The 18,592-nt window shown below is 45.5% G+C and overlaps 1 protein-coding gene and 3 non-coding genes across 4 annotated transcripts, besides 1 other annotated feature; all 4 read left to right on the forward strand.

Annotated features, from left to right (window-relative positions):
* The first annotated feature begins 1,393 nt into the window (after positions 1–1,393).
* Positions 1,394–1,465, forward strand: trnE-TTC. Its single transcript has one exon. It is a non-coding gene; the product is annotated as a tRNA-Glu (tRNA).
* Positions 1,466–4,404: 2,939 nt separating this feature from the next.
* trnS-GCT lies at positions 4,405–4,492 on the forward strand. Its single transcript has one exon. It is a non-coding gene; the product is annotated as a tRNA-Ser (tRNA).
* A 699-nt stretch (positions 4,493–5,191) lies between these two features.
* On the forward strand, positions 5,192–5,266 carry trnP-TGG. The gene has a single exon. It is a non-coding gene; the product is annotated as a tRNA-Pro (tRNA).
* A 91-nt stretch (positions 5,267–5,357) lies between these two features.
* ORF112 (hypothetical protein) lies at positions 5,358–5,696 on the forward strand. Its single transcript has one exon. The coding sequence runs from the start codon at positions 5,358–5,360 to the stop codon at positions 5,694–5,696; it is 339 nt and encodes a 112-aa protein (YP_006460183.1).
* A 1,069-nt stretch (positions 5,697–6,765) lies between these two features.
* Positions 6,766–6,978: a sequence feature (chloroplast-derived region 16).
* Positions 6,979–18,592: the final 11,614 nt, after the last annotated feature.

The following is an 18,592-nucleotide window of genomic DNA, read 5'->3' on the forward strand; positions in this document are numbered from 1 at the left end:
AAAGGAGCCACCATTCTCTTTCTTTCTTCAATCGTTCCGATCAGGACACGTGGGTTGGTTCGTTTCGTCCTCCTATACTACGCAATTCTCTGTCTTCGTTCGTGATCATGTTGGGCGAAAGTTGTATAGGAGCGGCTGTGAAAGGGCGATTTCCCCCTTTCCATTGAAGAGCAAGCTACCTTCCCCACCATTCTGGCCTATTATTGATTGATAGGGATTTGACCGATGCTGAAGGTAGCTTGCTTACCAAGCCACCCACTTGAGAAGCTAGTCGCCAGAAAGAAGCGACGAGGAAGCGAAGCTGTCTACGAAGCATCTCCCCCTTTAGTCGTAAGACTCGGCTCGTCGCTACTTTGATTCAAAAGGTAACCGACGGTTCCCGACTTTCTCCGCTTTCCGCAACCGTAACCATTTGTCATTCCGATTACTTCATCCATAAACCTTTTTTTATTATTTCAAAATAGCGATACGCTCTAAGTCAAGGATAAGCTTCCATTCTAGAAGCGGTAGCTTCCCGCCTCCTTCGGTGAGAAGTTCCCTTCCCTTTTCTAAAATGACTGATTGGTCTGCTCAGCAAAGGTACAAAGTGGACTGCAGTTTGGCTGACCCTCTTCTTCCCATTCGGGTTGGGTTGACCCAGAAGCACAGTAAGAAGGAATGGAACCACTGGAGAGTCATCTGCAGTTCACACTTGGGCAAAGACGACTTACTTTTTGGAAGCGGAACACGAACCGATTTACGCTATTCCGGGTTCTTATTGAGCGTAGCGAAATCAAGGTTTATGATAAGGTCAGCGAAGTTTCTATGGTGTTCTACCTTTGCGTAGTCTCGGTCCACAGTGTAAGGCTCCGCACCTGAGCCTCGTTAGACTCAGCTGAAGTGTAAGGTATAAGTGAAGAGAATAGAAGAGATGAAGTCCGTCACTTAGCCTAGTCTATATCCACAGCTGACGCAACTCCGTACCGACGCCTCACTACTCCAACATTAATGAACTTAACGGCTAAGCGATTTCATAAGCTGAGCTTTCCTTAACCAGCTGACCTTACTTCGTAACCTCAACCTACTTATTTTTCTTACTGTAGCATAGGCCTTCGCCACTTCAAATGGGCGCTTCGCCCCTCTTTTTTTTTTATTCGAAAGAGCGGGGTCTTACTTATTCAGGGGGGATGAAATAAAAATAAAGGGATCAGGGGGCTTTATGATCGGAGAAAGAGAAGGGGCATGGTTGGTGTGTCACTGGGTCGGTGAGGGAACCCGTAGGAAGGGTGGACGACCCGCCGAATTCACATCATAAATCGCCAACATGAACACAAACGAAATCTTGAATTGCGTATAGAAACAAAACGAACCACTTCTATTCTCGGAGCTGAGGTATATGAAGAATGGCTTTTTGGTCCCTTTCGTCCAGTGGTTAGGACATCGTCTTTTCATGTCGAAGACACGGGTTCGATTCCCGTAAGGGATAGGTACTCATTCCCGGCCGCTTTCAGTTAGTGTTCATTGCTGAGTGATCGCTCGCTATCTGGCTGGAAAAGGTGGTCCGGAAGTTCCTCTCTCCCAGCAAGCAAGACGAGATCACCATTTATCTAAGTAATGGACTTCCTTGAATTCTTCCTTAGCCAACGATGTCCTTTCATCTCGAATCTCCGACAGACAGAATCTCCATGCATGCGTTCTTTCTCTTCTCCCCTCAGCCATACATCTCTTTTTATCTCTTGATTTTGATTTTGGCCGTTTGTTTTTGTTAGGCATTGAACCCCACCTTAGGTGCTGAGTGGTGTCCTCTCCTCCCTAATACCTAAATACATAATTCCGTCTATGGAGCCTAAAGCTTCAACCATGGCATGGCAGTAAGCAGTAAGTTGGCCTAGTCTCTCGCCCAGCCTTCGCCTTCTTCATTGGCCGAGTTGAAGCGTTCAACGGTTCTTCACCACCCTTCTTGAACAAGGTTGAGCTTGTGAAATTGAAGCTAATGCTATGCCCCTTGTTCAAGAGAAAGCGAGGACTTTCTTTTAGCTTAGCTACCGGCCCAAACAAAAAAAAGAGATTAGCCTCTTGATCGATCGATTGATTGGATCGAAGTACGAAGGGGTTGATTGAAGTGTGAGATCAGCCCAAGACTAAGGCCGAGCAACTAGCTGCTGCAGGATTGGACGTCTATCTATCTCACCACGCTCCCCTACTCCTAACAAGGCCGGCGGAAGGAATGCTCTGCTCATCTTTCTTACGGCTCATTACCGCAGCGCTCGAAAACCAACCCCTTCGCCTTTCTTCCATTCAAAAAAAAGGTCGTTTTTCTTTCCTATTCTTATTTGTAAATAACGTCTTGAAGTGAAGCGAAGGCATTATTGAAGGAAAGAGATGGCGGGTCGGTCAATTGCATTAGGTAGGAGATGCAGGACCTGTCTTAACCGCAAGTGCATTCGCTATTCGATTCCATCCTCAATCCCACAAAATTTGGATTCCTTTGTATCTCTTCTTTACTTTTAAGTGAGAAGGGGGGTGACAAAGGGTATACTTTCTTCTCTCTATGTCGCCGTCTCATCAATGAGCGTAGATTAATTAATAGATATGAGATATAGCTTTTGTGCTTGTCAATCTCTATCCCATTCTTCAGGTATAGTTTTCTTTGATCACAGATCGACAGGTGATCCGTCCTTTATCCCCCTTTCGTCATAAGGCGCGGTCTGACTCTGATAAAAACCATTCCTGTGTTTAGGTCCCTACTAAGCAGAATTCGTAAACTATGCAAAGGCTATTTGAAGACTTTTTCAAAAGTTTATAGCAATAAAAGCAAAAACAATTCTCAACGCCCTTACGAGGTAGTGATGAGTTAAACTACTCGTGTTGGCATGGAAGTAAGCCCGGTAAACTGATTCCATTCTGCTACTAGGGTTCCAAACCTTCCCCTTAGCTCTATAAAGACCTTTTCAACTAAAAAAAAGATGCTAAAGCTATTTATAGTTGTTCGGAAGGATTCGTTTACTTCCTGCAAATTGCTTATGTAAGAACTAGTAGAAAGAAAGGAATTTAGAAAAAAAAAGAATAAGGGCAGCATTGATAGATCGTTGAATGAGAATGCTTGAATGGGAATCGTCTTAGCAACTGGCTATAGACATGAGTCAAAGCCGCCGAGAGAGGGACGAGCAAGTGACAGATTGGGATCCAAATAGGTAGGCCTTTTCTGAGCGGTCATTTAGAGGCCTTGTTAGCGACCCATCATTCTTCCCTAAGCTGTCAGAGTCCGATCGAAGCGAGCAAGAGATAGAAGAATCATCGCTCATAGATGTGAATTGAGAAAGCAAGCCCTAATTCTTTTTCATTGAATTAGGCTCTATAGTCGTCTGGTCCCTGTACCTGGTAAGGTCTGATTGTTATCTGTAAGTCTTGTTTTGACCGCGGGAAGGTGCACTTTGCAAAAGTGCTTGGTTGGGAAAAATAGGACTTCTGACTCCAAGCCTACCCTACCCGAAAAAAAGTTTCAGCTATTGATGTAGCCTCTTGTCGATACTACTAGTCTTGTCGCTACCTACTCGAAAAATCCCTTCTATACTACTCAACAGAAGGAAAAATCCCATCAAGATAAATTGAATCGACGACCTATACTTAAACTAAAGGCACAAGGGAATCAAGAGTTCAAGAGCACAGAACAGAGGAAATGCACATGGGTCTCCTTGAAGAACGAAGTCTAAGATAAAGAAAGAAAGGTAGAGTGGGCGCACTTTTGCTCTGCTTGGATTGGCATGGCTGTCCCCCTTTGCTAGTGGAGGCTCGGCCTTTGACTCCGCTTGCCTCTACTTTTGTCAAGCGTACAAGTGTAGTTTAGTGGGATTGACTTCTAAAGACAGGAATTATTTTGAATCTCCCCTGTATAAGTCGACGTCTTAACCTGACTTCCTGAGCTCAGTTGATTGTTGAAGCAGTAGCTCTGGATCGAGAGCTGGATGCTTACCTTATTATTATGAAAAGGAGAAAGGGCTTTTTTTCTTTTTATAGATGTTGAGGTTGAGTCAGGGGGGTTTGCTGGCTAACTCGTGCAATCAACGACAAATTCCTTCGCCTTAGTAAGCTAGCTTTGTAAGCTAAGCAAGCCTGGTTCTCCGGGCTTTCTCCCTTCTCGACCAGACGAAGGGAAGGAGATCTGAATTCCATTCAGGCGGGTAAGGGCTTGACCGTGTCTTTTCTCGGGTCGGAGGCTCAAACTGGAAAGTTCATCATTCAGTGGTGGGCTGTTCATAGAAAAGAAGGCGTCGCCCAACGAGTGGCAGATCTGGATAGAGTCTCGCTCATAGAAGAAGAGTACGCGCGCTAGCGCGCTACGGCTTAGGCAGTTGATCGGATCAGATAGCCCTTCGGGCAACCAACCAAACCCGGCACATCCAATTCCATTCCGATCAACAACTTGGAGGTATGGCTGAGTGGCTTAAGGCATTGGTTTGCTAAATCGACATACAAGAAGATTGTATCATGGGTTCGAATCCCATTTCCTCCGGCACGGAAATGAAATGAAAGGGGCGGGCGAAATTACGTGAGAGAAAGAACCTCTTGGTGGAGTCCAGTCCCCCGAATAGCACTACTTAGTGACTAGGAGCAGAGAGCCTGTTGCGCCTTGTTTTTCTTTGACCGGCCTGGCCTATCTTCTTTCTAGTTACAAGCTCCCTCCGGCCGTCCAGGGACTGGACGGCTCTCGGTTCTTGAGCATGTTGGGGGATTAGGCGGCAGTTGAAAGAGCTGCTCGAAAGCTTGACGAACAAGCGAAAAAGCCTATATATTCTTATTAGTCAAGGGCTTTTCCCTTACTAGTTAAGTGGTAAGGTAGGGCGCTATTCGATGAATAAAACAGACTTTAGGAAAGTGGTTCAGGTAGCTCAGCTGGTTAGAGCAAAGGACTGAAAATCCTTGTGTCAGTGGTTCGAATCCACTTCTAAGCGGGCGAAGGGTCCAAAGGACACGTAGCCGGGAGCAAGCCGGATTTTTCAATTCAAGTGAAAGAGTCAGCCAAAAAATGTGAGCGCTCCTGCACTATACGGCTTTTTGGCGTCCCCCTATCTTGTCTTGCTGGAGGCAGATTTGATAAAAAAAGCGGTTGATTATTCGGATTGGTTCTCGCATCCCTGTGCCCAAAAGGATGGGCGAGTTCGGTTTGAGTCTTCATCGATCGGGTGGATCTATATGCTCCGGGGTGGTGAGACGAGGTGTAGCGCAGTCTGGTCAGCGCATCTGTTTTGGGTACAGAGGGCCATAGGTTCGAATCCTGTCACCTTGATGTGGGGCCGGAGTCAGCCTCAAACGTAAGTAACTTAGTGCAGTGCAACCTTTCTTGGAAATGAAAATGGAAAAATCACGCTTACTTGACTATGTTATTCCGATCACACAAGCCATTTTTGAAGATTTTCCGACGAGGGTCTATTCCTTTCCTATTCCTAGCCACTATCCTTTTCTTTTTTTATCTTCTTTGTCTGAAAATAGGTTTGATTTGCTTCACCTATGAGAATGTCTGCCAATTGATCTTTTATTCATCAAAGCTCATCCTAATCTCCGTCGAGATTACTGCCTTAGCCCTGTCCTACCATATTTATAATGGAGTTCGGTGTCTCGGAGTTGTAATCTTCCTATTAATAATTATGACAGCTTTTAGTTTTATTAAACCTTTTTTGTTTGTTTCTTTCTCTTTTTTATTTCTTCAAAAAGGGTAGAAATCGAAATGGTTTCTTTTCTTTTCACCAACCCTATAACAAAACTTCTACTATTTTATGCCAAACGAATAGTCGCCCTTCTATTTTTGGTACGATTAGCAATCGCGCTATATTCGACCTTAGTTGCTTTTCCCAATTTCGATTTACCTGTTTGTTACGTCTCGCCGCCGCGCTGGCCAGTAGCCACTCCACCCGCAGAGCCCCCGGGTCCCATTTTAGATGGCGTCCCCGTCTCTTTTGAATGGGTCGTCAACACGCCTCAGGCGTATGAGTGGTACTTTGTTAACCAGGTGAACATACCTGGGGCTATTACCAACGCGGCAACGATAGAAAAGCTCTCAGAATTGAATAGATACCTGTTGTATTTGTCCTTAGATGTGTGGGGAGAAATACGAGTGGACTACACAAGGGTAATACAGCAGGATCTAGACCGAACGCCTCCCATTTTTCTGGACCAAAAATTAGACTTCTATGTTCAAACGCACCGTGCCCAGTGGTATAGGTACCTGAGAACTGGAAGGTGGAATTAGCGTTTGGGGCCTTTTTATTGATTTTGACGTCTCTATGAATGGAAAAGGGGTGCTTCGGATCGGGAGTAACTACTAGTGATAGGGTGATTTGATCAGGGAAAGAAGATCAAAGAACTACATACGGTCTGAGACTCACTTCCTTGAAAAGAGGGAGATGAGTTATGTAGGCTGTGGCCGTTCAAGAAATGTAACGGTTGCTCGACCAAAGCCGGTCAAAGAATCAATTATATGCCTGATATATATATATTGCCAGAAGACCGATGAGACTTACAAAGCCACTTTACCAAAGCACTCATTCAAGAAGAGGAAAAACAGAAAGCCGACCCGATCTATGTCCATCATCCCAATAGGTTCGAGCTGCCCTCCTTCCCACTTCCCTTCCTCGGGTGGTCACCTCTTTTTCGCTAATGAATGTGGCTATTAATGGATATGAGGATTCAAACGAAGCTCTTCGCCCCTCACCTTAAAAATGAAATGAAGCAGCTCCATGCGGCTAGCCCCCTCTCTTCAACATAAGGTAAGCTTCTTTTTGCATCAGGGGATCCGCTCAAGGACCTACTGGTTTAGGTAAATATCTAATATCTAATGCCTTCCCCGATCGGAGAAGTTATTTTTGGAGGAGAAACTATGCGTTTTTGGGATCTGCGTGCTCCTTTAGGTTCTTTAAATTCTGTGGGTGGCGTAGCTACCGAGATTAATGCAGTCAATTATGTCTCTCCTAGAAGTTGGTTAGCTACCTCTCATTTTGTTCTGTTGGTTCTTCGATGAACCTGAAGAAGAAATGCTTTTCAGTCCCCCTTTGTAAGTGAAGGAAAAGTAGTTCCGGTGAGCAGTTCAGTAAGGAATCGATTCGATGAAAGAAAAGCGTTTTAGGGTAGTCGCTAGTAAGGGGAAAGGAACGTGAGTCTTATACAGGATGGCAGTTATAAATAGGAAGCTAGTCTGAAGCTTGTCAAAAGGCTTTTGCTATTCCAGAAGGCTATCCCTGCTGGCTCAATGTATGCTATAGCTCCAGAAAGTGTGAGTTTGGCCCCAGGATAGAGAGAAAGGTAAAAGAAAGAGGAGAGTGATGTTTCGTTTCAAGTTCGAGATCTCGTGTAGGTATACATGAGAACAGAGAAGTGTCCTACGGATTCAGAACACGCAAGAAAAGGGTTGATGGAACCATGCAAAGAGTGCTCATTAACTCACTAGCGTCCCAATCAAATCATTCCAAAGTACTTCTCTCGGAACAAGCTCTTGGTGAAAAAGACTGGCGTGTAGTCCGAAAAGCGCCTATGGAAGATCTACTATTTTCCTTCGCACCAAGTCAATCTCCATGCATATATTCTGCCAGTTCTCATTCATCTTTCCCCGACATGAACTATTGGACAAGCGTAGGTCCCAGGTATCACTAAGGCCAAGTCACTAAGCAGCGGAAATCAGCGATAAAAAACCGACTTCAGAAGAGGTGCGGCGGGAAAGTCAGGCTAGAAAAATAAGATAGAGATGGGAAAGGACATTGATTATTTTATTTCCGAGCTGGGATAAAGCTCTTTGTCGGCGAGAGGCTGTTAGCAGTCTTTCTTAAGCCGAAAGAAAGCCGGGCAAGAATCTCATTTTTTGGTAGTACGAAGGGGGAGCAGAATCGTATCTGGCAGTGGTTCTTCGGATCGATCACAGATTCTCGGCCCCGTCCTTTGGCTTACACTCCAGTTGACCTCTCTTGTTTCCATCCCCCCGTGAGAAGGTAGAGAGCAAAACCAACCCAGCAAACCACTATTACTATGCCCCTATTAGTAAAGCATGTACTTCTTGCAAGGCTTGCTGAGCTTCTTTATGTGACAGACATCGCAAAAGTAGTCAAAAAATGATCGCCGATCGAGGGCTTAAAGTCTACTATTTTTTCACCCTGATGGGTTTCACAGTCGACCATTTGATAGCCCTGTTCATTAATATAAAGAATAGGGCTTCGATGAGCCCTAGATGATTGGTAAATGAAAAACAGGAACAAAGTCGTCCCCTACAGCCTTCGTACCTGGAAGGTATAAGGATAGGGGCAGGTATAACTCTCTTTCGGTATTATAAGGAAGGATAAGAGATCCACTTCTTCCCCTGATAGCCCTTGTGTATGCACTGAAGCAGAGTAGACGGCACGCGTCACTAAGCCAGGGGTGGGTTAAGGCTTCATCAGCGAATGGAATTAGGCCCATTTCCTAGCCTAGTTTTAAGCAGAACAGCACCATCCTAGTCCAGAGCAGTACTTCTCTTATGGGCTTGAGGCAAGACAAGCAGCCCGCTTCGCTTCCTTGGTCTCAAACCAGTAAGGACAGGACGGAAAGGAGAAAAGAACAGCTATCAATTCATAAACTCAGCTTTACCTATGCCCTCCCCTCCCATAGTGATAGGGACTTCGGCAACTCTTTCATCAAGAGCTGGAAGGTCCGTACCCAAACATTGGTCTTTGGAGACATAGATCCTTGTTCCCACTATCGAGTGATTCTAAGGTTCGGAAAAGGACGCTTTTGACATCGAGCTGATGCAGTGACCAAGATCTGTTAGCTGCAACTGACAGACTGACTCGTATGGAATCAGTTTCATTTGGCTCTAGACTACGATTCGATAGAGAACGATTTGGCACATCTTCGATTTCCTAGTATTCAAGTAAAGTCGTTAGGCTTGGTTTTCTTTGAGTTCAAGATATTCGGCATAAGCCGTCTTTGCTTTTTTTCTCTTATCGATGTGATCCTTGTCTTTAGCTTGGGACTTAGCTTGGCACCAGGGCGGCTTGCTTACCTACCTGATGACTTTCTTAGCCGCCTAACCGCTTATTCCGACTTCTATTGTTGGCTTTGAGCTGTCCCGCCTGTGGGAATGTTCTTCATCCCTTGCCTTCCCTACTAACATGCTGCAGTAACAGAACTTTACGACTCTTCTGCTCGGAGTGGCGTTAACCAAATCAATGCTTTCCCCGCTCACTCAAATCCACCCTTAGGCGCTTGCTATCTTGCTATATGGCTTTTTTTTGGGAGGTCAACTTGGGCAGCAAGCTATCTGTTCCCGGAAAGCAAAAGTACACTGCACATAATGTGACTCTTTAGGGGGGAAATCGAGTATAGAATATGGAAAGTCAAAATCCATATATATCCTAGGGGATAACCCCTAGAAAAAAAATGGGTAAGTAGCGCTTCTCTAAATGATTACTAGTTTCCCATAGCCGGTCTCTCTCCGCGTTGAGGTCTACATCAGACATAAATGATTAGGTCATTCTCATGACTCATCGAGAGTGATGATGATAGAATCCCTCTTCAAAGACTCAAAATGTTTATCCTTGAGCTGTCACTAAAGGAGGTTGGAGAGAGGGGAACTATAGAGTTCCAGGGTAAGGCAGGAGAAGGCAAACGCGAAACTGCTTAACACATGCAGTCTGGATCAAAGAACCTATTTATCATATCATATAAAATCGAAATCCAAATCATGAAAAATCATATTAGATCTTGAAACGAAATAAGAAAGAGTGTGGGATGAAAGTCCGGGCATTGAAATCAAGGTTTCGTAGTTAGACCGTTGATACCCTGCCTAGCTGAATAACTGACCAACGGCGGAATGGTCAGTTTCCTCGTTCACTTGCGCGGGTCGGCACTTATTTCGTATGTGATGGAACTACAATGCTTGAGAGGTCTAGTGATCGGTTTCAAAAGCAAGATGATGGGTCAAAGAGAGGAATCGAGATAGATGTCTATCTCTGCCTCACCGTAAGGGTTTCAGGTTTCGCTGCCCAGAGACAGTCTAACTTTCTTTGTTCTTCCCCATCCAACAATAAAGAAAAGAGCAAGGAGGGTTCCAAACCTGTGGGGCAACCAGCCAGTAAAGGATAGAGCGTTGGGTCTAGGGTTTTCATTGACCAGCGATCAGAAAGCGGTCAAAGACCGAGCGGGTTGAACAGCACAGAATCGGTTGTGAAAGGACTAAAACAGGAAGCGGTGTTGGTGTGGTCTTACCGGTGCTTTAGTTAGCCTATCCGCTTACCGTTGTTGGATAAATGCTCACCTTTCCGCTATCCGCCTTGTTGTGAGAGGGGGGAGTCACTCTTGCGAGACTGACTATATCCATATGAATTATGTCCCATTCTCTCTTAAATAAAGAAAGCTCGCCCTCGAGCCCTGGGCCGGTCGGCCGGGTCTTTCCCTGTTGTTCTGTTCCCGCCACGAGAAAGACGCGCGGAAGAGGTATGCCCAGCGCGCCGAGGATCCGTTGAGAGTTTGTCTCGGTAGGGAACTGTACGATGTTTTACCCTATTGTATTGAATCAAAAAAGGGTCAGTGCTGCGGCCCCCTATTCTTTGATCCAATATTGACCGGGGACGAGCCCCGACTTCCATAGGTCCTTGGTTTGACCCTCACGAGTCAACTTCCGTACATCTTTCCTTGACTCGAACCGGTTATCCTAGGATTATTCCTCGTCATCACCGATTCCTTATGAGAGTTGGTGATGATAGAGTTGCACAAGAGTGCCAGCCCTCCTGACTTAGCCCTCACTTCCCCCGCTCCAGCCATGCTGGCTGCTGCTATCTCAGCTCGGTCAACTGGCTCTGGACCAATAGATCGGACTGAATGCTTGAACCTCTGCATCTCGAAACTTGGAGACTAGTTCTCAATGATCGATCGATAACTAACTCACTTCTGCCCGAACCCACTTATTTACGCTTTATTCCGATCCCTACGCACTCGCACTGGTTTGGAGAGCTATTGAGACGAATCCGGGCTCATGTTTGGCCCTATATAGGTTGGCGGGGTGGGCTACAAAATCCGCTGAAACGAAAATCCAACTAGTCCCCAGTAATCCGAATGGAGCTTCGTATGGTGCGCAAGGTGCAAAGTCTACTTTCGCACGCAGAATCTACTGAATCCACTGCTTAACCAACTGTGGCTATACGATGCGATGATAAAAACAAACATTCGCTGTTGCTGGACCCAGCCCGTGCTGCCTTAATTGTTTGCTGGTTCAACGGATTTTGATCCGCACCACCCCTGCTCCAGCTATCCTAGCCTCTGCATTGCATCATTTATTGCTGCAGGAGAGAAAGCTTCAGGATAAACACCTGAATCAACGGCTTATAGGACTATGGAATACTGTGCGTCACTGCTATATGTTGTTGCTGATAGCATTGCTGCTTCTTCAGGTGCCTTTGCCCTCGTTGCCTCTCGTACTCACCCTTCCCACTACCGCTGCTTTTGGTGCTGCTAGCTACGCTCGTTCAACCGGCCGGATCTACTGAATCAAGAGAGTCGACTAGATCGAGATCAACAAACATTATGTGCCCTCTAACGATCACAAAATTCATAATCTGTCCTTAATACCAAAAAGAAAAAGGGGTAAGAACTCAAATCTACAACATAATGCCCATACGACTTAGGTCGCTACTTATGCCCGTACGTACTACCCAGGCGGTTATACCTATAACGACTAACTGCCTTTCACGACAGATACAGCTGATCCATGTTAGAGCGAGCGGCAGATCGAACAGATCCTTATTTCTAGTCATAGCCCCCCAACAGTGAGTTGTCGTTGATCCAGTAGTTCCAGTAGCACGACGAGCTATTCCAGGAGCAGCAGTCGGTTCAGCATAAGAAGATGAAGCAGCAGTTAGTTTGAGATCCCTTCTATCTTCATTTGCTCTTCTCTTTGGAGCTTGTTTGTTCAAGCTTATGAGTCCGAGCCGAGAGCAAATAAATGCGCTTAGAATCATTAGTGAGATAGAGTTCATTTACCACAATAGGTATTTGATTACAAATCAAATCAAGAAGACCCGAACTCGGAAAGACCTTAACTCACTTCAACAACTGGCTTAGAGCGATTAGACAGCTTTCCTTGCTTCACAAGAAAAGTCCCTCGTGATGGTAGGACTCCCTCTTCTGGTCATTGAAAAGTATCATGATCGACTTACCTCCCATGCTGGGACATCTTCCAAAGATTTGGATTCCTTTTTTCCCCATTGTAGACCTCATGACCCTCTTCCTTCTATGTCCTCTACCTGAGGAAGAACCTCCGACCCTAGATCCATGCCTAGTTTTATTCCTAGGATCTATACCTCCGTATGTTCTTCCCCTCTTGTCCGTCGATCCCTTACCCAAAGAGAATCCGTTGCTCCTGGAGTTTTGTCCATCTTCACCTTCAGGTTCTCTACCTCGAGAGACCTTCCTTGCTGCTGCCTAGCCATACTTCAGTGAGATCTTTGTATTTCCCCGCGATTTTCGCTATCCGACCTCTTTGCCTAATAAGAGCACCCCGAAAAGCCCAACAATTGATCACTTTTGTCGTCGGAAGAGATCAAACTTTCTCCATTCGTCACCTCAGTGGTAGCTTAGATAAAGAAGGTTTAGTGATATTTAGTATTCAACTAATTGCATAGATCAAATTTTGTATTGTATCTGACGATCGGAAGGCATCTAGCCCATACCATTCTATGGGGTTCGAATCCTCTACTAAATCAGGCTATCAATGTATTAATAAAGCGGAAGACAGATCTTGATTGGATTTTTCCCGCACTCTGGGGATGGGCACTGTTGGAGGATCGCTTCGGTAACGATTAATAAAAGATTTGAAAGATGCGTTTTCATAGCCTACTCTCGTACCCAAAAGCCCATGCAAGGGAATAACCTTCTGACTTTCTTTCCCTCTGAGATAGCGAGAGCCCTTGCACAGATGGCACAGATGTTCTTGCCACTTTTGGTGAGTTGTACTAACTCTGGGAATAGCTTAAGGAAGCTAGTAAGCTGAGGGAGTTCTGTGGTGAAGGACTACGATTTCCACATTAGGTCGGTCTTCAAGTGAGTGAGATGAGGAGTGCAGAGATGGAACTAAAGGGATTCGGCTTAGCCCAAGCCAAGTACCATCCATTTAGCTATCGGACCTTTATCTGCCCTTTATTTACCCTCGCTGCTGGTCTTCCCACTTGCAACTGGTAGTTGGTATAAGACAAGAGCGTCTTAATTCTCCTAGGGTTAGAATAAGCTCTTCCCTTCCTTATGTTAGCAATAAAAGAAGCAGCTAGTTCATCGGCATCTGTTGTCGTTGAATGAATAACCGATGTTATTGCTCTTGTTCTTAGTTCGATTCAGCAGTGATGACGAAAGGCTATCGTATTCTACCCGTCTGCTTAGCGAAATGCTCTTTATAGGTCTTTCGACATAGAAATAGAGTTGGCTGTGATGCCATATAGTGAAGTGAAAAAGGGCAACTAAGCATAGAACTGACTTGACTTCAAGTAGGAACCATCTAATTCCATAAGAAAGGACGTAACCTAAGGGGAATGACGTGATAGGGCACCAGTCTTCTTTAAAGAAAAGGCTAAGGGCAGAGACCTTTTACCTACAGGTTCGCTCGCTAGTTATATGCTTAACATCTGCATCTGAGGTCAGAGGTGCCGCTAAGGTGAATGCTTTACCAAACTCGTGTACAACTCCTTTCATGTGTATTGATTTCTGCTTATTACATGCTTGGTTTCCTAAACGATTTATCCCCAGCACCCCCTGACCAAACAAAAAATAAGAAAGCCAAGGATCTCTATAAAAGCGAGGAAAAGAGTACAGATGTGCAGCAGAGAAGGAAGAAAGACGAATGCTATGAGAGCTCGGACAGAATAAGGTCTAGGGGAGACCGCCCATTTTTCACATGTGAGGGGAAGACTAGTAAAACATTCGAGCTGTAAACTCGCAATATAGACATGAAAAAAAGAAGATATTGAGACGGAATATGAATGAAGGATTGAAGCATCTGACCGGGCTCTGGAAATGAATACCGAAAGAGCTTACCGGATGCACCATCGACCTCAGACAGCTCGACCGGGCGGGGGAAGAACTCAAAAGAAAAAAAACGTAGTGGGTGAGCAAAAAGCAAATACCAATGAAGACCAGACCTGGAATTTGAAACAAGAAAACGTAGTAGCCTAGCCGGGGAGGGAGTTTTCCTGCTCCACCTAAATGTATCAAACAGCAACAGCGTACAACAGAAAGAGCTAATCCGCAGTTCGTCGATATGTCCCTTACTCTTTACTAAACCTAGGCCCACCCACACTTTTGCTCATTCAAAAAGGAAGATGCGCTCTAGGGCTACTCTCTTTACTAAACCAGAATCAAATAAAGATCTTGAGACCACCGCGGTGCGTACATCGTAGATTAGGAGGAATAACCATCAGAAAAAGACTCACCTCCAACTGAAGCGGACAAAGAAGAAAGGGACTCCGTTTTAGCTTCACCCCAATCGAAGACCCGTATAGACGCTCCGACAACTCAACTACTACTGCAGGGCAACCCCCGTCCCCTCTCCTTTCAGTCGGCGGGTAACCTCCTCCTTCTTTAGCTTTGCTACATTCACCTCTTCTTTCACTGAACTATAAGAGTAGCAATCCGCTCTGGAACTCATTCCTTTAGTCCGTGGCACCAGAAGAAATTGCTTAAAAGGCATGCCTAGAATGGCCTTCAGTTAGTAGGAACGATCTGGCATTTCAGAGACTTACCCCAATCAGTACCTTGCTTCTAAACCTCAAAAGAAAAGAGCTTATTTGATCACAGTGGATTCCGTGCCTGAATGTGCTGTCTGTCCCTCAATCCGATTAGGGGCATGCCCTTTTTCCTAGTGACTGACTTTTGAAAGCAGACATCTGTCCATTCAATCAGAATGGAGATTTCTATAAGTATCAACAATTTATTGATATCCCACTTCTCTTCCTGAAAGTGCCACACCGGTTACGCATTCAGTTACATTTCAAAGAACTACTTTATCTTCTTTTGCAACTAATTCAATGAAAGTCCCTAGCGCACCGACGGACGATTAGGCGGTCAATCAATCTATAGCAATAACCCAATAAATAGTCAATAGCATTTCCTATTGATTTGTCTCCCTTATCCCTGCTATGCTGCTTAGGCACATTAGCCCTCAACAATAGGAGAAATGGTCAAACTGTGAGATCTTTAGACTGGGTATGAAAGTTCTTCCTTAGGCTCTCCAGCCCTTTCCTTAGCTGAGCTAAGCACATATTCTCTTTCGCCTTTGCGAGATGTGAGTGCATCGCTTGAAGGAGATGCTTATACTCTATCTTCCCTAGCTAGCATTGAATGATTCGCTGCGGTACATACCGTTGTTCACATAATGAGCCTCAATTCGTACGTATTGTCTTATCAGAGCCAACCAAAGTGGAGGACTCCGTCAGAAATGCACCCGAAGTCTAGTTAAAGGTTCCGTTCCCCTCATATTCATATTTAGAATTCAATCTAAACGACCACGCCGGCCTGCCTTATTCCTTTTAGGATAGGCATCGGGGCTAGAAGATTGTGATACAAAACCACTCAGCGAGGCAGAATCTGCAAACGGTCACATTGTTTTTGTGTTTGTATAGTAATCCAGTTCGGCCTTCGGACGGGATGATGGGTAGAAATCCGCCTGGTTTCGAATGGGAGAGCAAAAGAGGCGAATCTCAATGACCAGACGAATCCGCAGCAAGGGCATCTGCCAATTATCTTACGCCAGTGATTGTAGAAAAAGAGTGAAACGGGCTTAGAGGCTGCTAGAGACCTTTAAACCTCTATTTTACACCTATTAGGTATCAGGTAAAGACTATCAAACCCAAGCTTTTAAAAGCAAGAAAGTGGCAATACGGCGAAAGCTGCCTAGCTTCTTTCTTCACAGACAGCGTAGTGATAAGAAAATGCTAATGCCGTTGACTCAGATCCAAGACGGAAAGTGGTTGATGACGACTTTGAGTAGGAGGACTAATTCATCACAACAGGTTTAATCCCGAGATCCTTCTTCCCTTGAGCGGCTCCTGAGCCCAGCTCGCCTTTTGAGAGACTTCTCACTCCGATTTCGGGCTAGACCATCGAAATCTTCAATTTCTGGCTAAGCCGACATAACATATTCAACCACGGATTAAGTCGACATAACATCCTCACGTTCAGTCAGATTTTTCCAATTGGATTACCTTGCCGGAATTGGATAGAAGTAGGGCTTTATTGGCCTTCGGCTGCGCCTTCTGCTCGAGCTCGCCGTAGGAAACTTTCCGCCGATGCCATTATTAGAGGAGTCACTGGTTTTTCAAAACCTTGCTTCGCTTCGCAGACAAGAGTGTGGACAGTATATTTAATCGCCTCTACTAATGCAAGTGCAGTTCTCGCTGCTCAACTATATAGAGGGGGCTTTTTTTCGTCTCGCCCATGTGTAACAGCAAATGGTGAACAACGAGCACCAAGCTCTTTTGCCTATGCGCTTACGAGGACTCCTTCACTTAATGACATTCCTTCCGGATCAAGTTTTGTATATTCTGATCGGTGCATATTCTGATGATTACTGGTTTCGGAACAAGTCTTCAAACCAGATGCCTTCTGCAGCCGGATGTTCTACCAAAGTCTCAGGCGACACATACGCTCAACGGCTTTCTGGAAGTGAGGGGGATGGCGCATATTCAAACGAGGGGCTTTCCCACACTGATTTACCAACCTCTGGGGCTTACATCCCTTCCTCCCGACCTGCTGTCTTCTGACTCTTCCCCGGCAATGGCTACGAAATCAAGGGATTGGAGCTCTTCGGCTTCCCTTTTCGATGGGTACGAGTGTGAAATCATTGGTTCTACTCGGCCTAAGGCATTCTTCCACTTCGGCAGATACCCATTCTCAAGTAGATCTAAGGCGTTCTAGCCGTCTTTCCGTTCGAATCATTCGTCTTTTTTCAGTCTCCCGTAGGGGAGCCCTTCATTGATAGGCTAGGAAACTCTATTTTAATCCCCTTCCCTTTAGGGGTAACCCATGTAGGGGAGTAGCAGAGTTCTGCAATCTTACGAAAAAGGGTAGTTTTGTGCCCTCTCCTGTTAGTCGTCAATTGACAGCTTAGCGCCCTCTTCCTTCGGTCGAGCCCTTAGCGCCATCAATCCTCTTTCGCTTTCTCCTGATCACAGTGGTAGAGTGAAAAAAGGTCGTATTACGGTCTCCCATGGAATATCCATTTACTACGTGACTTCTGGTATCAAAGCTTTCCTTTCCCTTTCGGTCGAGTTCAGCCATTAAGGAAAGCGTCTGTTGGATATTTGGTTTGAACCGGTTGCCCCACCCCAACTAGTAAGTACTGGTGAGAGGGAAAGAGCGCTCCTGCCCTTTACCCAAACAGTACAAGAATGGCAATCCACACCTATTGGTGTGCTGCTGCCCTCAACCGACCTGATCGTCCCAATCCGGTTGTCTTCACTAAGAACAGATCCACAATCTCTTATCTAATGAATATGAATTTTCTATAGTTTTTTCCTTTGCCTAGCTTCCCATTGCTAGAACTTCCAGCGCTAAGGTGGTTGGTGGGGTAAGGCAAGCAACTCCTCTTTTCGAAGAAGAGTGCCTGCCCGAGCTATCTTAAAGTAAAGCTCTCTAGGTTAGCTATAGGTAAAGTTCTCCCAGAGCCGGAGACACAGGCCGCTACTCCTTCAGAAACCGGGAATCCGTAAGGAAGGATAGGACAGAGAATAAGGACCTAAAGTTGTTCGTCGGATGAGACCGAGAACCGAAAGATGTCTATCAAAGAGCGAGAGGGACTGACTAGACGGCTGTCAACCAGCTCTAAAGGTTGCAAAGACTTTAGAGTGCCCCTGAACGGAAGGAAAGAAAGAGAAATAGAACTCTATCCTAGCTACCGGGGAAGGGAGAGGAGAACAGAGGTAACCATCAAACTATAGAATCTCACCTCAAACAAAGGCCCTCGGAAGAGCCTGAAGTAGAGAAAGCTACAATAAGAGATGCCAAAAGCTTCACCTCGGTAAACCTTTGGAATACAGATCGTCGAGCCGCCGACAACTCCCAGGGTTCACTAAAACATGAGGTACTCTGCGAAAGACTATTGACTGACCTGTCGAGCTGATCCGACACCAAGTGGGCCGCACCCGCACCTCTGAGGACTCAATATGAAAGAGAAAGGTGTTCCTTTAACCCCGAAAGTCGTCCGGTTTCTCACCGGTCGCAGAAACTCTTTTAAGAAAAAGGCTTCCCTAAATTTTCGTGGCATCCGGATCGGGATACGGCCCTGCCCTAGCGACCGCTCCTTACCTTTAGTTCTTTTCTTTACCCAAATGAGGGGGCTATCATTAATTTAATGCGAAAGCAAAGGGCTAAAAGAATGTACCAAACCAAGTGGTTCTGTAGTCGACGTGGGCTGGGAAGTAGCATCTTTGGCTTGGCTATCCCCCACTACTATGGGGGAGAGGTCTTGGATTCGGCATTAGCGGTCAAAGCATTGATTCTAAGCCAGTCCAGTCTATTAGCAAAGAGCGATTCTAAGCCCAAAGGCTAGCGAATCCGACTTACTTACTTCGACTTAAATGCTTTCTTTTTTGAGTTCTTCCCCGGGCAAAGT

The sequence above is a fragment of the mitochondrial genome of Mimulus guttatus, assembly GCF_056151865.1.
Source record: "Mimulus guttatus mitochondrion, complete genome".
Classification (NCBI taxonomy): Eukaryota; Viridiplantae; Streptophyta; class Magnoliopsida; order Lamiales; family Phrymaceae; genus Erythranthe; species Erythranthe guttata.